Below are 16127 nucleotides of genomic sequence, written 5' to 3'. Positions count from 1 at the left end.
TGATCCTTTTTGAGACTCAATTAATTTTTTTTTTCTTTTTTTAAGTTTTTCATATCCAAATGCATATTTTCTAGTAGACATTTCTAAAATAAAAAATAACTTTCAAGTGTAGAGCAAATGAAAAATAGAACTTGATTTATATAAAAAATATTGTTGTAGTTTCACTGAACAATAATAAGTTTTTAGCAATTTCAATCTGCATAAATTAAAAAAAAAAAATAAGCACAAGCATAACAAAAATTTAACAAACACCGACACAAGACTTATTAATAAGACCCACCCAAAAAAAAAAAAAAAAAAAAAAAACTTGAAGGCCCAAACTTAACGCCCAGTCCAGGGAGGGTCCAGGCAGCCATAATGATAAACTGATAAGTGACAAATAAAGTTACAGAACCAGCCAGGGAGGGCCCAAATAAACAAAGTTATCTTAAGTTCTTAACAAATAAAAGCCCAAATATTTATAATTTTATACCTGATTCCTGAACCTCAGAACCTGATACGTTGAGGTGAGCAGTTGAGACTTGAGAGAGGCGGAGAGCAGAGAATCAGAGAGAGGCTGAGGCGGTCCAGCTGGAGACTGAACAGTGGAGACTAGAGAGAGGCGGAGAGCAGAGACTAGAGAGAAAGGTAAAATTTTTAGGGTTTTGATTTGTGATTGTTTTGTGGTTAATCTCTTAGACCGGATTTGTAGTTTATCTGGTTGATTTTTGGTCAATGATTTTGTTTAGAACCAATGTTTAATAGGATTTACCAAAATTTTTGTTTTTTTGGTTAAAAGGATGTGCCAGATTATTTTCGTAATTCATTTGAAACTAAATTTTCTACTACCCGGTTGGTTCTTTTCTAAAATTTTGGGGCCCCCTTCCACTTGGGGGCCTTAGGCAATTGCCTAACTCGCCTAAGGGAAGGGCCGGCCCTGGACTATAGTTTAATTATGAAAAAAAGAAGATATTTTTGATCGAATTGGTAGTTTTTATTTATTTATTTATTTATTTTCAATATGTTTGAGTATAGCTTAATTATGAAAAAAAAAGGATATTTCTGATCAAATCAGTAGTTAAAAATATTTATGCATAATACGTATTTAATTTAATTGGAATCTGTTTAGAGAAGATAAAATAAAATTAATCGCCTATATTCAATTGAGATTTTATACAAACATGTTTATTAAATTCTTTTATTGGAAAAACTTGAAAGCAAGTCAAGGGCCCTTTAATTGTGTAGGGAAGCTTGTATCACATTGTCGTAGCCACCAGTCTTGACAAGAAGGAAGCTTTGAACATTATAGTGCACAAGATGGAGGTGGTGGTGGACAAAATATCTGAATTGCCAGAGCCTTTTCTACATTACATTTTGTCTTTCCTTCCCATTAAACAAGTTGTTCAATCCAGTACATTGTCCAAGAGATGGAATCATGTCTGTTCTACAATCCCAGTTCTAGAATTTGATAAATCCTTCTTCGAGTCAAAGTTGTGGTGTCAAGACACTAAGGAAACTTGCGAAATCCAGAGAAAGAAGGTGGAGTTATATCACTTTGTGGAGCAAAATTTACTAAGCCGCCGTAGGCAAGGGCTAAGTATAAAGAAGTTTACACTTGCAGTGTGCTTGAGCACACCGAAATCAGTGTCTCGTGTGAACCGGTGGATTGAATATGTAGTCAAGAGTGACGTTGAAGAGCTTAATCTTGACTTTCAAACGTTTAAATGGAAGTGGAAGAGTTATTATCCCTTGCCACAGAATATTCTACTTGCAAAATCAATAACTGTGTTGAGGTTAAAGGCATGTAGGTTGGATTCATACTTTGGTGATATAAACTTATCCTCTTTGAAAATTTTGTCTTTATATAATGTGGGTACAAATGATCAAATTATCCAAAATCTAGTTGCCGGGTGTCCTGTGATAGAAGACATAGGAATTGAAAACTGTTGTGGGTTGAAATGTATACAGTTCTCTGGTCTACCTAAAGTCAAGTCAATTGAGTTGAAGAGCAATAAAGGTGTTGAGACAGTTGAATTAGAAGCATCAAATATTTATCATGTACATATCCAACAGTTTGAAGCATCCAAGATCAACCTGGTGCCCTGTAAAAATCTGAAGTTATTAAATCTAGGAAAACTGCACATAACAGACAGCTGCTTCAATTACCATATTTCTCAACTTCCGCTCATTGAGTACTTGTCCGTATATTGGTGTGATAAGTTGGAAAGCATTAAGATTTCAAGTCATTGTCTCAAGACATTACACATATTGAAATGCGACAAGCTGGTTGAAGTCGAGATTAACACTCCTAAGTTATGTAAACTTTCATATCTTGGTGGTAATACAATATCCTTTTCAGTGACTGCTTTGGCTTATTTGTCAAAAGCTACCTACCAGATGTTGCACCCCGATGCTCCTTGGAATGTTAAAAAGATTGAATTGCTTGCAAATTTGAGTAATTCCAAATTATTGGAGTTGCTAAATATTAGCTCCACGAAGGTATTTTTTCTTTCTTTCTTTCAGTTGATTCTTTTTGTTTCCTTTTCATATCATTGTTCATAATTTATTCATGTGTTTTAAAGTTGTAATCAGAATTTTTCTTTGTAAAGGATATGGTTATACTAAAGGAATTGAGAGACATAGTATCATCCCCATCATATAGAGTCAAGCAGTTGAAGGTAGAGATATCGAAGTCATTTACTACACATGAATTCATTGAACTTGTGGATAGCTTGCTCTGGATTTCTCCTCGTCTAGAGCTTTTGTTAATAACACATGGGGAATGGATTGACAAGAATTGGTATCGTGAGACCATATCTTTCAAGGTATTACGGATATTAATTTCCTTAGAATTTATAAATTTGCTTCATATATTCTCACTTCTAGGGATGGTAAATAAATTTTAACTCTCGAAAAAGCTATTAATGTAAAATCATTCATGCACTCATGCTAGGGGAGACTCCTTTTCTTGTAGTGGATCCTCTCTTGCTGTTATTAAGTTATTGGTAAAGATTTTATTTTATTTGTGTGTGTGTGTAATCAGCCATGATGTGCATGTATTTTATATGAAATCTTATTAGAATCATTTGAACTTTTTTGGTATTGAATGCAAAAGACTAGGTTTAATGTTAACAGTATTTATAGAGGTTCATGATATATATGAAATTATGAAGAATAAAATGAAAAAGTTAAAAGGCACAAAAAAATAGTATAAATGAAATTTATTAACAAACAAGAAGAAAACCACCATCAAATTATAAATGTACTAGAACATATCAAAAACTTCTCAAGACTTCACAGGTTTTCTATAAAGTAACATGGTATCCAATTGCTCTTAAGTCTTCAACTTTGAGTCGCACTTTAGTCACAACCATATGTGATTTTCTCAATAGTTCAAGAAAGTATACAAACTCACAGTTCCTGCACAAAGGAATTTACTGTTAGTCCATGACCACATACATACTGAAAGCTAATTTAACAAGACACAAGTGCAATCTGTGACAACAAATTGGTTCATCTTTGTGTATTGATTTAGGACAAAAACCATAATTTAGCACATTGTGATGATACTAACTAGCTCTTTTTTTTTAAATATCTTTTTGAAACGTACTAGGACTTATTTAAGTATGGAAAAAGGACATATAAAAGGTTGTCTTAGTTGGGACCTTTGGAATTTGTACAATTTACAATATAATCTGATAATCAGATGCTACTGCTAGTGTGTCCTAGATAATAACATCAACCAGCCAATCACAACAGCAGTCAGCATTTGGCTCCCTATTATTGTCATGGCCTGTTTAACCTTTTTTTCCTCTTACCTTTATTTTTTTTACATTAATTATTTTTTAAAAATGACTCATTTTCCTAAAAGTATTTTTTGGAAAACTATTTCATTTTCCTATGTTTGGTAGACTTCAGAATGAGATAAGAGTTTTTTTCATTAGTTTCCATATTGCTTCTTAACTTCCTTTATTTAGCATGGTGTGAGATAGAGTTGTTTTCCGGAAAATTTTAATAGAAAGCAGTCTCTAAAAATTAATTTTTAATAGGGTTTTATGTTGACGAAAGATAGTTTTCCTTTAAATTATTTTTTCGGATGTTACCAAACACAGGAAAACACGGAAAACTATCTTCACATAAAATTTTCCATCCAAAGAAATGAAGTGTAGAGTTCTTAAAATACCACAAATGCGCGCACACACACACACTTATATATATATATCTTCTCATCTGTTGGTGAAGAGGAAGGAGCATTTAGAAGTAAACTCTATTGTTCTTAGTGCTATGCTAGATTCCTAACCAGCTAAATTAGGTCCCTGACTTGGTTTTTGCTAGCTAGATCCCGCACTAAAGGTTTGTACATATACAGAAGGGAAGATTAGCTTATTGCTCTTTGGGTTTTTCCCTAGTTAGATCTGCCACTGAATGTTTGTGCAGAGAGAAAGAAGGATAATCTCAAAGAGTAGAAATCTGCTCCTTTTTAGTGAGGAAAGTAAAATCGACAACTTAAAGAGCTTAGAATGCATAGCTTGAGCAAATCATTTCTATAAATTAGGAAAAGGAAGTGCCTTTTTCTTTTTCTAAAAATAATAATTATGGAGAAAATTCTTCTCTTGAATCAGGATTATAATTATATTTAGTTTCTTATTTCCTTTATTGTAATATGTTTTGTGTGCGGTTTTTTAATTATTAGAGCATTGGTTATAACAACTACGAGTTAATTGGCCTTTAATTATCTAAAGAAAGAAAATTTAATTGGCCTGACTAAAGTTGTTCTAAGCTATATATGAATCAAAAGAAGATTTTGATAATATACTTCTATTATTTTCTTTAGTTTTCTTGTAAGGTTATACATGTCGTATATATACATCTTCTAGTAGGGGAACTATTTCTATAATTCCAAGGAATAGATGCTTGAGTTACATTCATGCTATTTCAATACTAGTGCATTTATGTAATATTCTTCTTATTAGAAGAATGGTAGTCACTACTGTCATAATTTCATTGCTAATACTTTTTTTTTTCAAATTTGCACCTGAGAGTATATTGTGTCAAATTTTGAGACTTTTTTTTTTTTTTTCTTGATTGGAAGAATGGAGATTGAGATGATGTCCAGTATTCTTTTTCTTTTGCTTGGTTTTAACAGTGTTGCTAACTCTTTGCTTGATTTCAGTTCTCCTATGAAAAGCCCATTCTTAGAGGGGAGAATTATAGTTGTTGCAAATTCCTTCCAGATCCATGTTGGAGGCATTGCTTAAAGAGTGTCACGATTGAGAATTGTAGAGCACCTGCAAATGTAGAGACTGTGAGGGCAGATAAAGAAATTCTAGAGAAGTACTTTTATGAGAATGCAAAGATCCTGGAGAGCTTCCAATTCAATCCTAAAGTTGAATGACAAAAATTTTAAAGTATCGTTTAAGAGAATGTAGGTATTTTAAGTTGAATGACAGAGAGACTGAGATAATGTCCAGTTGCATCATCTGTAGACATCATTTCTGTCTATGCCTAGAGTGCCTGGCCTGACTTGAGGTTTTAAGTTGTGATGTAAGACAAAATATACGGTTTAATTTATTGTTTATTGATTTTGATATTTTCATGCAACTTTTGAAGTTTTAGATTATGGTTAATATTTTCTTAATTTTAGATGTTATTAATACTTTCTAGACAAATTAGAGTCCTTTTCTACTATCTATCTACTAATCTATATATAAATAGTGCGAATGTGCGTCAGTTGACATTGTAGCTATAGTAGCTATAGTTTTTTTTTTTTTTTTAATATTTATATGAGCTGGTATATATATATTTTTATACTAACACAACAAATTTCATAATATTTCACAATTATTGAGGTGTCAATTTCATATAGGTCGAAATAAAATAATAAAATATGAGAATGTGATCAAACTTTTTGTATTTAGGTTTTTTTCTTTTTGTTCATTTTTTTATGATGTCGATATATTTAAGTTCTTTTTGGTTTTAAATTTTATATAATTTATATTTCTTGTTGACCCCCTTAAAAAATAATCTTGGAGTCATGACTGCCTGATTTAACCTACTTGGACAGTTGGACCATATTATATCTAAGACACAACATGTAGCTTTATCCTTGTCTTGGCGTAGATTCACCCATTTACAAAGGTTAAGCCCTTTTGTAGTTGTACTCTAGTTATGTAATGTACTATAAACTCGGTTTAAAACACTAATATTACCATTTTCGTGTGTATTTTAATAAGTATTACTGTTTAATAAAAAAAAAAAAAAAAAATTGCTATCTTATGCCTTAGTGGAGAGAGTTATTGATGCTTATAACTTGATTGTGTGGATGAAGATCTTTGCTTACCATCACATTTATTTGGGTCCACCATAGATATAATTTTTTGTAATACACCAATTAGAATATATTATATCAGTGGTTATAAAAATAATAATAATAAAAATAAAAAGAAGAAGAAGAAGAAGAAGAAGACGGTTGTCCTTAATGGAGGCAAAGAGGCTATCTTGTAATATTAATCCTTTATATTGTATATTGAAGGGTTTTGGAAGTTTTTGATGGTTTACTCGGTTGGTGGGGTTTGTTTTTGATGGTTTACTCTTGAATTTATTTATAAATAAATAAACTCACGACAACATTGAAATCTATTCTTTCTATTTCACAGTGTTTGTATTTGAAGTTTCTTTTTGATGTCCCAGACAAGCCCCCAGAGTTCATCGCCTCGATCTCTAACTGCACCAATATCCCAACTCTTAAGGTATACTCTTTTCCTTCATTTCTACACTAATTACAGCTTTCTTTAATTTTATTTTTTTTAAAATATGTTTGAGAATGGTTTAATTATGAAAAAAAGGGATATTTCTGATCAAACCAGTAGTTAAAAATATTTATGCATGATACATATTTAATTTAATCGGAATCTGTTGATAAGTTTTAATATCATATTTTCAATTGAGTTTGTTAAATTCTTTCATTGGAAAAACTTGTAAGCAAGTCAAGGGTCCTTTGTGTAGGGAATTTGTATCACATTATGGACAAAATATCTGAATTGCCTGAGCCTCTTCTACACCACATTCTGTCTTTCCTTCACATTAAACAAGTTGTTCAATCTAGTACGTTGTCCAGTTCTATAATTTGATAAATCCTTCTTCGGGTCAAAGTTGTGGTGTCGAGACACTAAGAAAACTTGCGAAATCCAGAGAAAGAAGGTGGAGTTATATCACTTTGTGGAGCAAAAATTACTAAGCCGCTGTAGGCAAGGGCTAAGTATAAAGAAGTTTACACTTTCAGTGTACTTGAGTACACCGAAATCAGTGTCTCATGTGGACTGTTGGATTGACTATGTAGTCAAGAGTGATGTTCTTGACTTTCAAAAATTTGAAAGGAAGTGGAAGAGGTATTATCCCTTGCCTCAGAATATTCTACTTACAAAATCAATAACTGTGTTGAGGTTAAAGGCATGTAGGTTGGAGTCATACTTTGGTGATATAAACTTATCCTCTTTGAAAATTCTGTCTTTATATAAAGTGAGCACAAATGATCAAATTATCCAAAATCTAGTTGCCGGGTGTCCTGTGATAGAAGACATAGGAATTGAAGACTGTCGTGGGTTGAAAAGTATTCAGTTCTCTGGTCTTCCTAAAGTCAAGGCAATTGAGTTGAAAAGCAATAAAGGTGTTGAGACAGTTGAATTAGAAGCATCAAATATTTATCATGTAGATATCCAACAGTTTGAAGCATCCAGGATCAACCTGGTGCCCTGTAAAAATCTGAAGTTATTAAAGCTAGGAAAACTGCACATAACAGACAGCTGCTTCGATTACCATATTTCTCAACTTCCGCTCATTGAGTACTTGTCCGTATATTGGTGTGATAAGTTGGAAAGAATTAAGATTTCAAGTCATCGTCTTAAGACATTACACATTGAAATGCGACAAGCTGGTTGAAGTCGAGATTAACACTCAAGTTATGTAAACTTCCATATCTTGGTGGTAATACAATATCATTTTCAGTGACTGCTTTGGCTTATTTGCCAAAAGCTACCTACCAGATGTTGCACTCCGATGCTCCTTGGACTGTTAAAAAGATTGAATTGCTTGCAAATTTGAGTAATTCCAAATTATTGAAGTTGCTAAATATTAAATCCCCCAAGGCATTTTTTTTCTTTGCTTCAGTTGATTCTTTTTGTTTCCTTTTCATATCATTGTTCATAATTTATTCATGTGTTTTAAAGTTGTATCAGAATTTTTCTTTGTAAAGGATATGGTTATACCTAAGGAATTGAGAGACATAGTATCATCCCCATCATATAAAGTCAAGCAGTTGAAGGTAGAGATATCGAAGTCATTTACTACACATGAATTTATTGAACTCGTGGATAGCTTGCTCTGGATATCTCCTCTTCTAGAGCTTTTGTTAAGAAAATATGGGAAATGGATAGACGAAGATAAGTGTTACGAGACCATATCTTTCAAGGTACTATGGATATTAATTTCCTCAAAATTTATAAATTTGCTTCATATATTCTCACTTCTACGGATGGTAAATAAATTTGAACTCTTAAAAAAGTTAGTAATGTAAAATCATTCATGTACTCATGCCAGAGACTCCTTTTCTTGTAGTGGATCCTCTTGCTGTTATTAAGCTATTGGTAAGGATTAGACTTTATTTTATTTTATTTGTGCGTGTGTATGTGTGTGCGTAATTAATTTATTTGTGCGTGAGTATGTGTGTGTGTAATCAGCCATGATTTACATGTATTGCATATGAGATTTTATTAGAATCATTTAAACTTTTTTTGTATTGAGTGCAAAAGACTAAGTATAATGTTAGCAGTAGATACAGAGGTTCATGTACCAGCATATATATGAAGAATAATATAAAAAAGTGAAAAGGCACAAAAAAATAGTATTAATGAAATTTATTAGCAAAAAAAAGAAAAGAGAAAAGGACACCATCAAAATATAAATGCACTAGAACATATGAAAAAATTCTCAAGACTTTACTGGTTTTCTATCAAGTAACATGGTATCGAATGCTCTTAAATCTTCAACTTTGAGTCACTCTTTAGTCACAGCCATATATGATTTTCTCAATAGTTCAAGAAAGAATATGAACTCACAGTTCCTGCACAAAGGATTTTACCGCTAGTCCATGACCATATATATTCTGAAAGCTAATTTAACAAGACACAAGTGCAATCTGTCACAACAAATTGGTTCATCTTTGTGTATTGATTCAGGACAAAAACCATAATTAAGCACACTTTGATGAGATTAATTAGCTCTATTTTATATCTTTTTTAAGGGTGCTAGGATTCATTTAAGTAAGGAAAAAAGACATATAGAAGGTGGTCTTAGTTGGGACCTTTGGAATTTGGACAATTTAATATAATCTGATATGCTGTGTCCAACTTTTACTATTGCTCTTGGTAATTTAGAATCAGATACTACTACTGTTAGTTTGGCCTAGAAAACAGCATCAACCAGCCATTCACAACAGCAATCAGCATATGGCCCCCTTCTATTGCCATGGCCTGTTCAACCTTTATCCTTATTTCCTTTTTTGTCATAAGTTTTGTGTGCAGTTCTTTAATAATCAGATTATTGGTTATATTATCAAGTAAGAATTCATTGGCCTTTAATTATCTAAAGAAAGAAAATTTAGTTGGCCTAACAAAAGGTTTACCAAGTTGTATCGAATCGAAAGAAGATTGTAATAATTGTACTACTATTATTATCTTTACTTTTCTTGTAAGGTTGTACGTGTCGTATACATATCCTAGTGGGGGTATTTCTATAGTTCTGAGGAATTGATGGTTAAAGTTACATTCTTTGTAGTTCAATACTAGAGCATTTATGAAATATTCTTCTTAATGGAAGAATGGTCACTTCTATCATATATATATATATATATATATATTTTTTTTTTTTTCTAGTTTTGTGCCTTAGAGTATTGAGTCAACTTTTTGTGGTTTCTTTTAATTTTCTTGATTGGACAAATGGAGATTGAGATGATGTCCATGTCTTCTTTTTCGTTTGTTTGGTTTAACAGTGTTGCTAATTCTTGCTTGATTTTAGTTCTCCTATGAAAAGCCCATTCTTGGAGGGGAGAATTCTAGTTGTTGCAAATTCCTTCCAGTTCCTAGTTGGAGGCATTGATTAAAGAGCATCACGATAGAGAACTTTAGAGCATTCACAAATGCAGAGACTCTAAAGGCAGATGAAAAATTTCTAGAGAAGTTCAAAGCTTATTGTTTATTATTTATTTATGACATCATCAGTTCGACCATTGGTCCGATCATAAAACCAAGAATCACTCCTTATTTCGATTCTTTGACCATACCGATTTTTAAAACTATTTGGCTTATGACCTAAAAACTCATATGTTAAATTTGGACAAAAATATTGGTATACATGAACATGATGAGAAGAGGGGACTATCTTTCAATATTTTATGGTTTGAACTTTGAAGGATTTTGAACCAATCTTTGGTAAAGTGTCAAGAACATGTTTAGTAAAATGGTAATTTTAAATACCAAAGGCGACTTGGTAGAGCCATTAATTTGAGATCTTAATCACACTGGACAAAGAAATATCCAAAATTTGTTTATTGCATTGCATTATCAAGGAGAAAGCATCTTCTATGCTTGGCTTGGGTCTCAGTCCGGTGCATTAAAGATGTTTCCATTATCAATAGACTTTAAGTCCATTTTAGATTGATTGCCAAAAAGAAAAATAACATGTTTTATATTTTGTATCAAGTAGTATTTTATTTTAAAACTTGCCTTCTCATGTTGCTTGTGCTAAAGCGGTCTTTTTTCTTTTTTTTTTTTTTGAAGGACAACTTTTTATTCATCATAATTCGAGGTTGATGCATTTTTTAATCATAAAAATACCTAAGGGTGCGGGGCGATCTATACATTTTCGAATTTGTTTGTAATTTGTGCTACACCTCATCACGCTTCTAGATATTTTTGTAATTAAAAAATACATCAACCTCGAATTATGATAAATGAAAATTTGTGTTTTTTAGAAAAAAAAAAAAAAGAAAAGAAAAGCATTTGAGCATGCCTAACGTGTGTGCGAAGAGGCTAATTGTATATACGTACTTGTATCAAATTATTTTGTGCATCCCAAGGGTTAACAACTAGTAAATATTATATTTATACATTAATTTCTTTTCCAAGTTTGAGCCAACAAGTAATGTTCTCCTACAACAACAACAACAATTCTTACTCCCAAAATTTAGGGTCAATAAACATGCATGATTTAGGTTATATATGTTTTGTTTTTGGAAATAATTAAGATCATTTATTAAATATATTTATTAAAAAAAATTTGCAATCCCATCATTGCTGAGACAGGCTGCAAGTCTCCTTAACGATATTATTCATAAAAATTGAGCTTGCTGGACCCAATTTTGTTTAGAAGCTCCCCTAGACTATTATTAAATGTAGATATGAAATTATAAAATGCTATATAAACTGGACCAATGAGATATTTAGTGGATGGAAGAAAACCAATGCTCAATTAGTCAAATGAAATTGTGTCAGGATACTGGGAGCCTCTAAAGAAATTCCATGTTTAAGTTCAAAAGACATTAAACTAATAAACAGGAAAAAGAAATCACATCACAAACTATAATAAAGCCACTAAAGACTTTATATTTTAAAAAACATTAAGCTAAAGATCCAGATTAAAATAAAAGAAAAGAAAAAAAGAAAAAAAAAATACATCACATCCCAGACATTCCAGCTGCAAACCAATCATGACATGCATAACTTAAACTATACTCTCTAGATCATACTAATTCTCTACTCAATGCACTCAAAGACACTGTCCAAATTATACACGGATGCTGCATCTCCATTGTGCTTCAATAGAACTGACCCATTCTCAAAATGCCAGAGATTCTCTTGGAAGTTCATTTCATCTTCATGATCTTTCTGTATAAAAAAAAAAAAAATGAAAATGGTTAAAACAATTTAGTACTATGAAACTAAGAAAAGAGAAGAATTTCAATTTGACCACTACCAATGTTGCGGCCCAATCATCCCCAAACTCAAATTCCTGGGGATAAAAACCCATGCAACGGAAGCGCATCAACGGCACAAACTTCATATTATCATTTTCAGAAACTTCCCTTCCATGTCCAAGTTCCAGTGTAATATTACCTTGAGCACGACAAGTCCGGTTTTTGCACTACATATATATAGAAAACAAATATTAAAAACAGGTTGGTAATGGATGAAAATCATATTACAGTAGTGCAAATAAAGAAAAACATTTCAAATGTTGGAGGCTATGTGTTGAAGCTCACACAAAAGAGACTCACCTTGCAAACTTTTTTCCCCCAAAGACACAGCAATGGTATCCTCACTGACAGTGTTGCATGAGTTGCATCTTATCTAGATGGAAAACAAAAAGTAAAATAACAAAAACTGAGTTAGACGAAATCTCAGCCACCATACATATTATGATAATTTGTCCTCCACTTACACACACAAAAGAATATATATTTCTATATACCTTAAACTTGTACTCAAAGGTTCGACTGTCTGCACCACCTCGAGGTTGGAACTTACTTACTTACTCCAAACATAGTAACCCGAATTTTCAAGGAAAAAAGCTTGGAGGTGGGATGTTCCATTGCTTCAGGAAGTGGAAAGCTTTGTTTCGTTGTGTGTTTTTGGCTAAGAGGAAACAGTAGCTGATGAATTGGTTAACACCCACTACTACACACACACATACACACACACACACACACACATATATATATATATATATAAAGCTTTGGTATTAAATAGGTAGGTGGGGGCAAAAATCATAAAGTGTGTATGGTTGTGTGTTACTAGCATTTTTTTTTAATTTGAATTCACATATATTTAACCAAACTCCAAAAATTGATATATATATATATATATATATATGTGGGGGTAAAATTCATCAGTCAATAGTGGGCCTTGGGACCCATGTGGAGCCCAGGCATAACAGGAAGTGAAGACATGGCCGGAAGACTTTTAGCCCAATCCTGTTGGGCCGGGCTTGTTTAAGGGGCGTCCGAGGAGGAGTGTCTCCTCGGACGCACCAAATGGGAGACCAACGCACGCCCTGTACATAGTAAGAAATCGTCCCAAATAGAAGGAAATGCTAGAAGTTCAGGGGGCAACCACAACTGCCGCATTAAATGCAAGGAAGCTACTTTTCCAGCCGCATTAATGTAGAGAGGACAGGAGAATAGTATTATCTTGGCCAGTGCAACTCACAGAAAAAGAAGGGGGATGTCCTATGGGACAGGCACTCAAGTAGAGGCCCAAAAAGTTAACAAGTGTAAGGCCATTATCAATTGAAAGATGCTATATAAGAGAAGAAAATCCCCATGACTAGAGGGAGGAAAAAAAGGAGAGGAAAAAAAAGGGAGAGGAAAAGGAAGGAAGAGAGAAAGGGAGAAAGGAATTCTATAAATAGAGCATAAGAAGCACTCATACAGCCCCCTGGACTGTTATCCCATGAAACTCAATGAAATATCCCTACATTCAAATTGTTGCATGGCTTACTAATAATTACGTTTACTCTGTCAAGACCTAGTTCTGTGACTCACTCTCTACAAATTCATTGTTGAGGGTTCTTTGGGCTAGAATCACCTACTTGCTGGGTTTGGGCCCCAAAAACCGCCCTTACAATTGGTGCCGTCTGTGGGGAGAATTTGTGTCTCGACAAGTGAAACAGTAAGAAATGGAAAGATCAGGCCCGCGCCAAACCGGACGTGCAAATTCTCAACGGCAGGACAATTTTTTAAATATCAAACGAGAGAAGGACCAAGATAATCAACGAGAGGGCAGCGTGAACACCTCTCACACGAGTAAAAGACGCTCAAAAGGGAAGGACCATGCATCCCATAAGCAAAACGATCGAAAGGCTCTACAACAAGAAATTGATAATTTGAAGAAAAAGCTGCGCCGAGCACAGCAGAAACGTCCTTCACCCGGCTTGGGCACTAGCAGTGACGAGGATAACGAATACCGGCGAAGATCAAGAACCCCTCCGAGCGAGACCTTCTCTTATGAGAAAGAAAGGCCTCGCAAACACAGCCACAAAAGCCCATCTTACTAAGGCCTGGCCAACGATGCCATGAGCAAGGCCCTAGATCGCATCTCCCAATCGCCGTTCACATGTAGAATAGAGAGGGCAGTGCTTCCTCGGTGGTTCCATCAACCAATATTTGCCATATACAATGGTTGGACCGACCCAGTAGAGCATGTAAGCCAATTCAATCAGAGGATGGCCGTCCACTTCAGGGATGAGGCGTTAATGTGTAAGGTGTTTCCATCCAACTTGGGACCCATGGCGATGAGATGGTTTGATGCCCTCCAGCCGAATTCCATAGATTCCTTTAAACAGCTGACGCAGGCTTTTGGTTCCCGTTTCATCACCAGCACTAGAGTCCCTCGGCCCCTTGACTCCCTCCTATCCTTGTCCATGCGGGAAGGAGAGACGCTGAAGGCCTACTTGGATAGGGATAGAAGGGAATTATGATGACGTCGCCATCAGTACGTTCAAAAGGGGCTTGCCGATAGAACATGGCTTAAGAAAGTCCCTCATTGGAAAGCCAGTCACCAGCGTGCGCCAACTCATGGACATAATTGACAAGTACAAAAGGGTCGAGGAGGACCAACAGATGGGGAAGGGTAAAGCAAAGGTCGTCCCTGAGGAGAGGAGGGACTTCAGGACGGAACGATTTAACAACAGTAACAGACCGAGAAGAGACTATATAGAGCAGCCCGGAACTATTGGGGCTTAGGCAATCCATGCTGTGTTCCGAGAACCGCTTCACAAAATCTTAGAGAAGGTGAAGTATGAACCTTTCTTTCAGTGGCCGAACAAGATGGCTGGTGATCCTTTGAAGCGCAATCAGAACCTGTATTGCGCGTACCATCAGGAGCCAGGTCACACCACTGATGATTGCAGGAACCTGAAGAACCATTTAGATCGGCTCGTCCGAGAAGGGAATCTGAGACATCTGCTGCGTCGCCCTGAAGGATGGCAGGAACCATCGAACAATGAAACCAGACAAAGTACGTTGAGGCCACCCATTGGCACAATTAATGTCATTCTCGCTGCACCTGGAAGAACAGGCTCTGCCCCCTTCAGGGTAATGTCAGTGAGTAGTTTCCTAGCTGAGCCAGAAGACAGGGAATCCAAGAGAGCCAGAGTGAGTGCCACGCCATTAATCGGGTTCACGGAGGAAGACAAGCAAGGAACTATTCAACCCCACGACGATGCCCAAGTCGTCACGCTCAAAATAGGAGGTTATGACGTGAAAAGGGTGTTAGTTGATCAAGGCAGCGCCGTGGAGGTAATGTACCCTGATTTGTATAAGGGGCTGAACTTGAAGCAGGAAGACTTGTTGCCATACGATTCCCCCCTGGTCAGCTTTGAAGGAAAAATCGTCATCCCGAAAGGCATAATTAGGTTGCCTGTGCAAACAGACTCAGACGTGGTAGAAGTGAACTTCATTGTTGTAGATGCATACTCCCCCTACACAGCTATTGTGGCCCGGCCATGGCTTTATGCACTAGGGGCTGTGCCGTCAACCTTGCACCAAAAAGTGAAGTATCCGTCAGGAGGTCAAATCAAAGAAATAATAGGGAACCAGGGAATGGCTAGACAATACATGGTGTCGGCAATCTCACGACTGCCGAATAGCGAACCTTCCACTTCAGCCGAGAACGGCTTATAGCAATCAATGACCCCGGTCCCAACTGCGGGTAGTGGAGGACTGGCCATGAAGGTGAACTGTGAAGAGCTAGAGAAAGTACTCGTCGGATCAGACCCTGAGAGGTTTTTTCAAATTGGTTCAGAATTACCGCCCCAGGAGAAGTCAACACTGATTGCTTTTCTCCGACAAAATGTAGATGTGTTTGCTTGGGACCCCTATGAGGCCCCCGGGGTCAACCCAGATTTCATCTGCCACCATCTTAATGTGAATCCGGCTATAACACCTAAGAGGCAGGCTCCTCGACGACCGTTGAAAGAACATACCGACGCCGTGAGAGAAGAGGTTGCAAGATTGAAGAAAGCAGGGGCTATCAAAGAGGTCTTCTATCCCGAGTGGTTAGCCAACACGGTAGTGGTAAGGAAGAAGAGCGGGAAAT

The 16127-nt window shown here is 35.4% G+C and overlaps 1 protein-coding gene and 1 long non-coding RNA gene across 3 annotated transcripts; one reads left to right on the top strand and one right to left on the bottom strand.

The window, feature by feature from the left end:
- The first annotated feature begins 412 nt into the window (after positions 1 to 412).
- On the top strand, positions 413 to 10132 carry LOC115987017 (putative F-box/LRR-repeat protein At3g18150). 2 transcript variants are annotated; one of them, XM_031110457.1, is made up of 4 exons: positions 413 to 627; positions 1225 to 2478; positions 2589 to 2804; positions 10051 to 10132. In XM_031110457.1, exons 2-4 carry the CDS (start codon positions 1297 to 1299, stop codon positions 10129 to 10131), a joined length of 1479 nt encoding a protein of 492 aa, XP_030966317.1. In that variant the 5' UTR covers positions 413 to 627; positions 1225 to 1296; the 3' UTR covers position 10132. The 2 variants fall into 2 exon arrangements, with proteins under 2 accessions (XP_030966317.1, XP_030966316.1); XM_031110456.1 differs by lacking the exon at positions 10051 to 10132 and adding an exon at positions 5153 to 5597 and having other exon boundaries at positions 417 to 627.
- A 1402-nt stretch (positions 10133 to 11534) lies between these two features.
- On the bottom strand, positions 11535 to 12121 carry LOC115987019. The gene is made up of 2 exons (XR_004090953.1): positions 12007 to 12121; positions 11535 to 11918 (listed from the first exon to the last, which is right to left on the bottom strand). It is a non-coding gene; the product is annotated as an uncharacterized LOC115987019 (long non-coding RNA).
- Positions 12122 to 16127: the final 4006 nt, after the last annotated feature.

This window comes from Quercus lobata, chromosome 4 (genome assembly GCF_001633185.2).
Source record: "Quercus lobata isolate SW786 chromosome 4, ValleyOak3.0 Primary Assembly, whole genome shotgun sequence".
NCBI lineage: Eukaryota > Viridiplantae > Streptophyta > Magnoliopsida > Fagales > Fagaceae > Quercus > Quercus lobata.
Note: the sequence above shows the minus strand (reverse complement) of the source record. Positions and strands in the feature narration are given on the sequence as shown.

Excerpts from the sequence above, each read along its gene's own strand:
- LOC115987017 (XM_031110456.1), top strand. The coding sequence starts at position 1,297 with ATGGAGGTGGTGGTGGACAAAATATCTGAATTGCCAGAGCCTTTTCTA. Across the intron at positions 2,479-2,588 it reads TAAATATTAGCTCCACGAAG|GATATGGTTATACTAAAGGA; the intron begins GTATTTTTTCTT and ends TTCTTTGTAAAG. Across the intron at positions 2,805-5,152 it reads GTGAGACCATATCTTTCAAG|TTCTCCTATGAAAAGCCCAT; the intron begins GTATTACGGATA and ends GCTTGATTTCAG.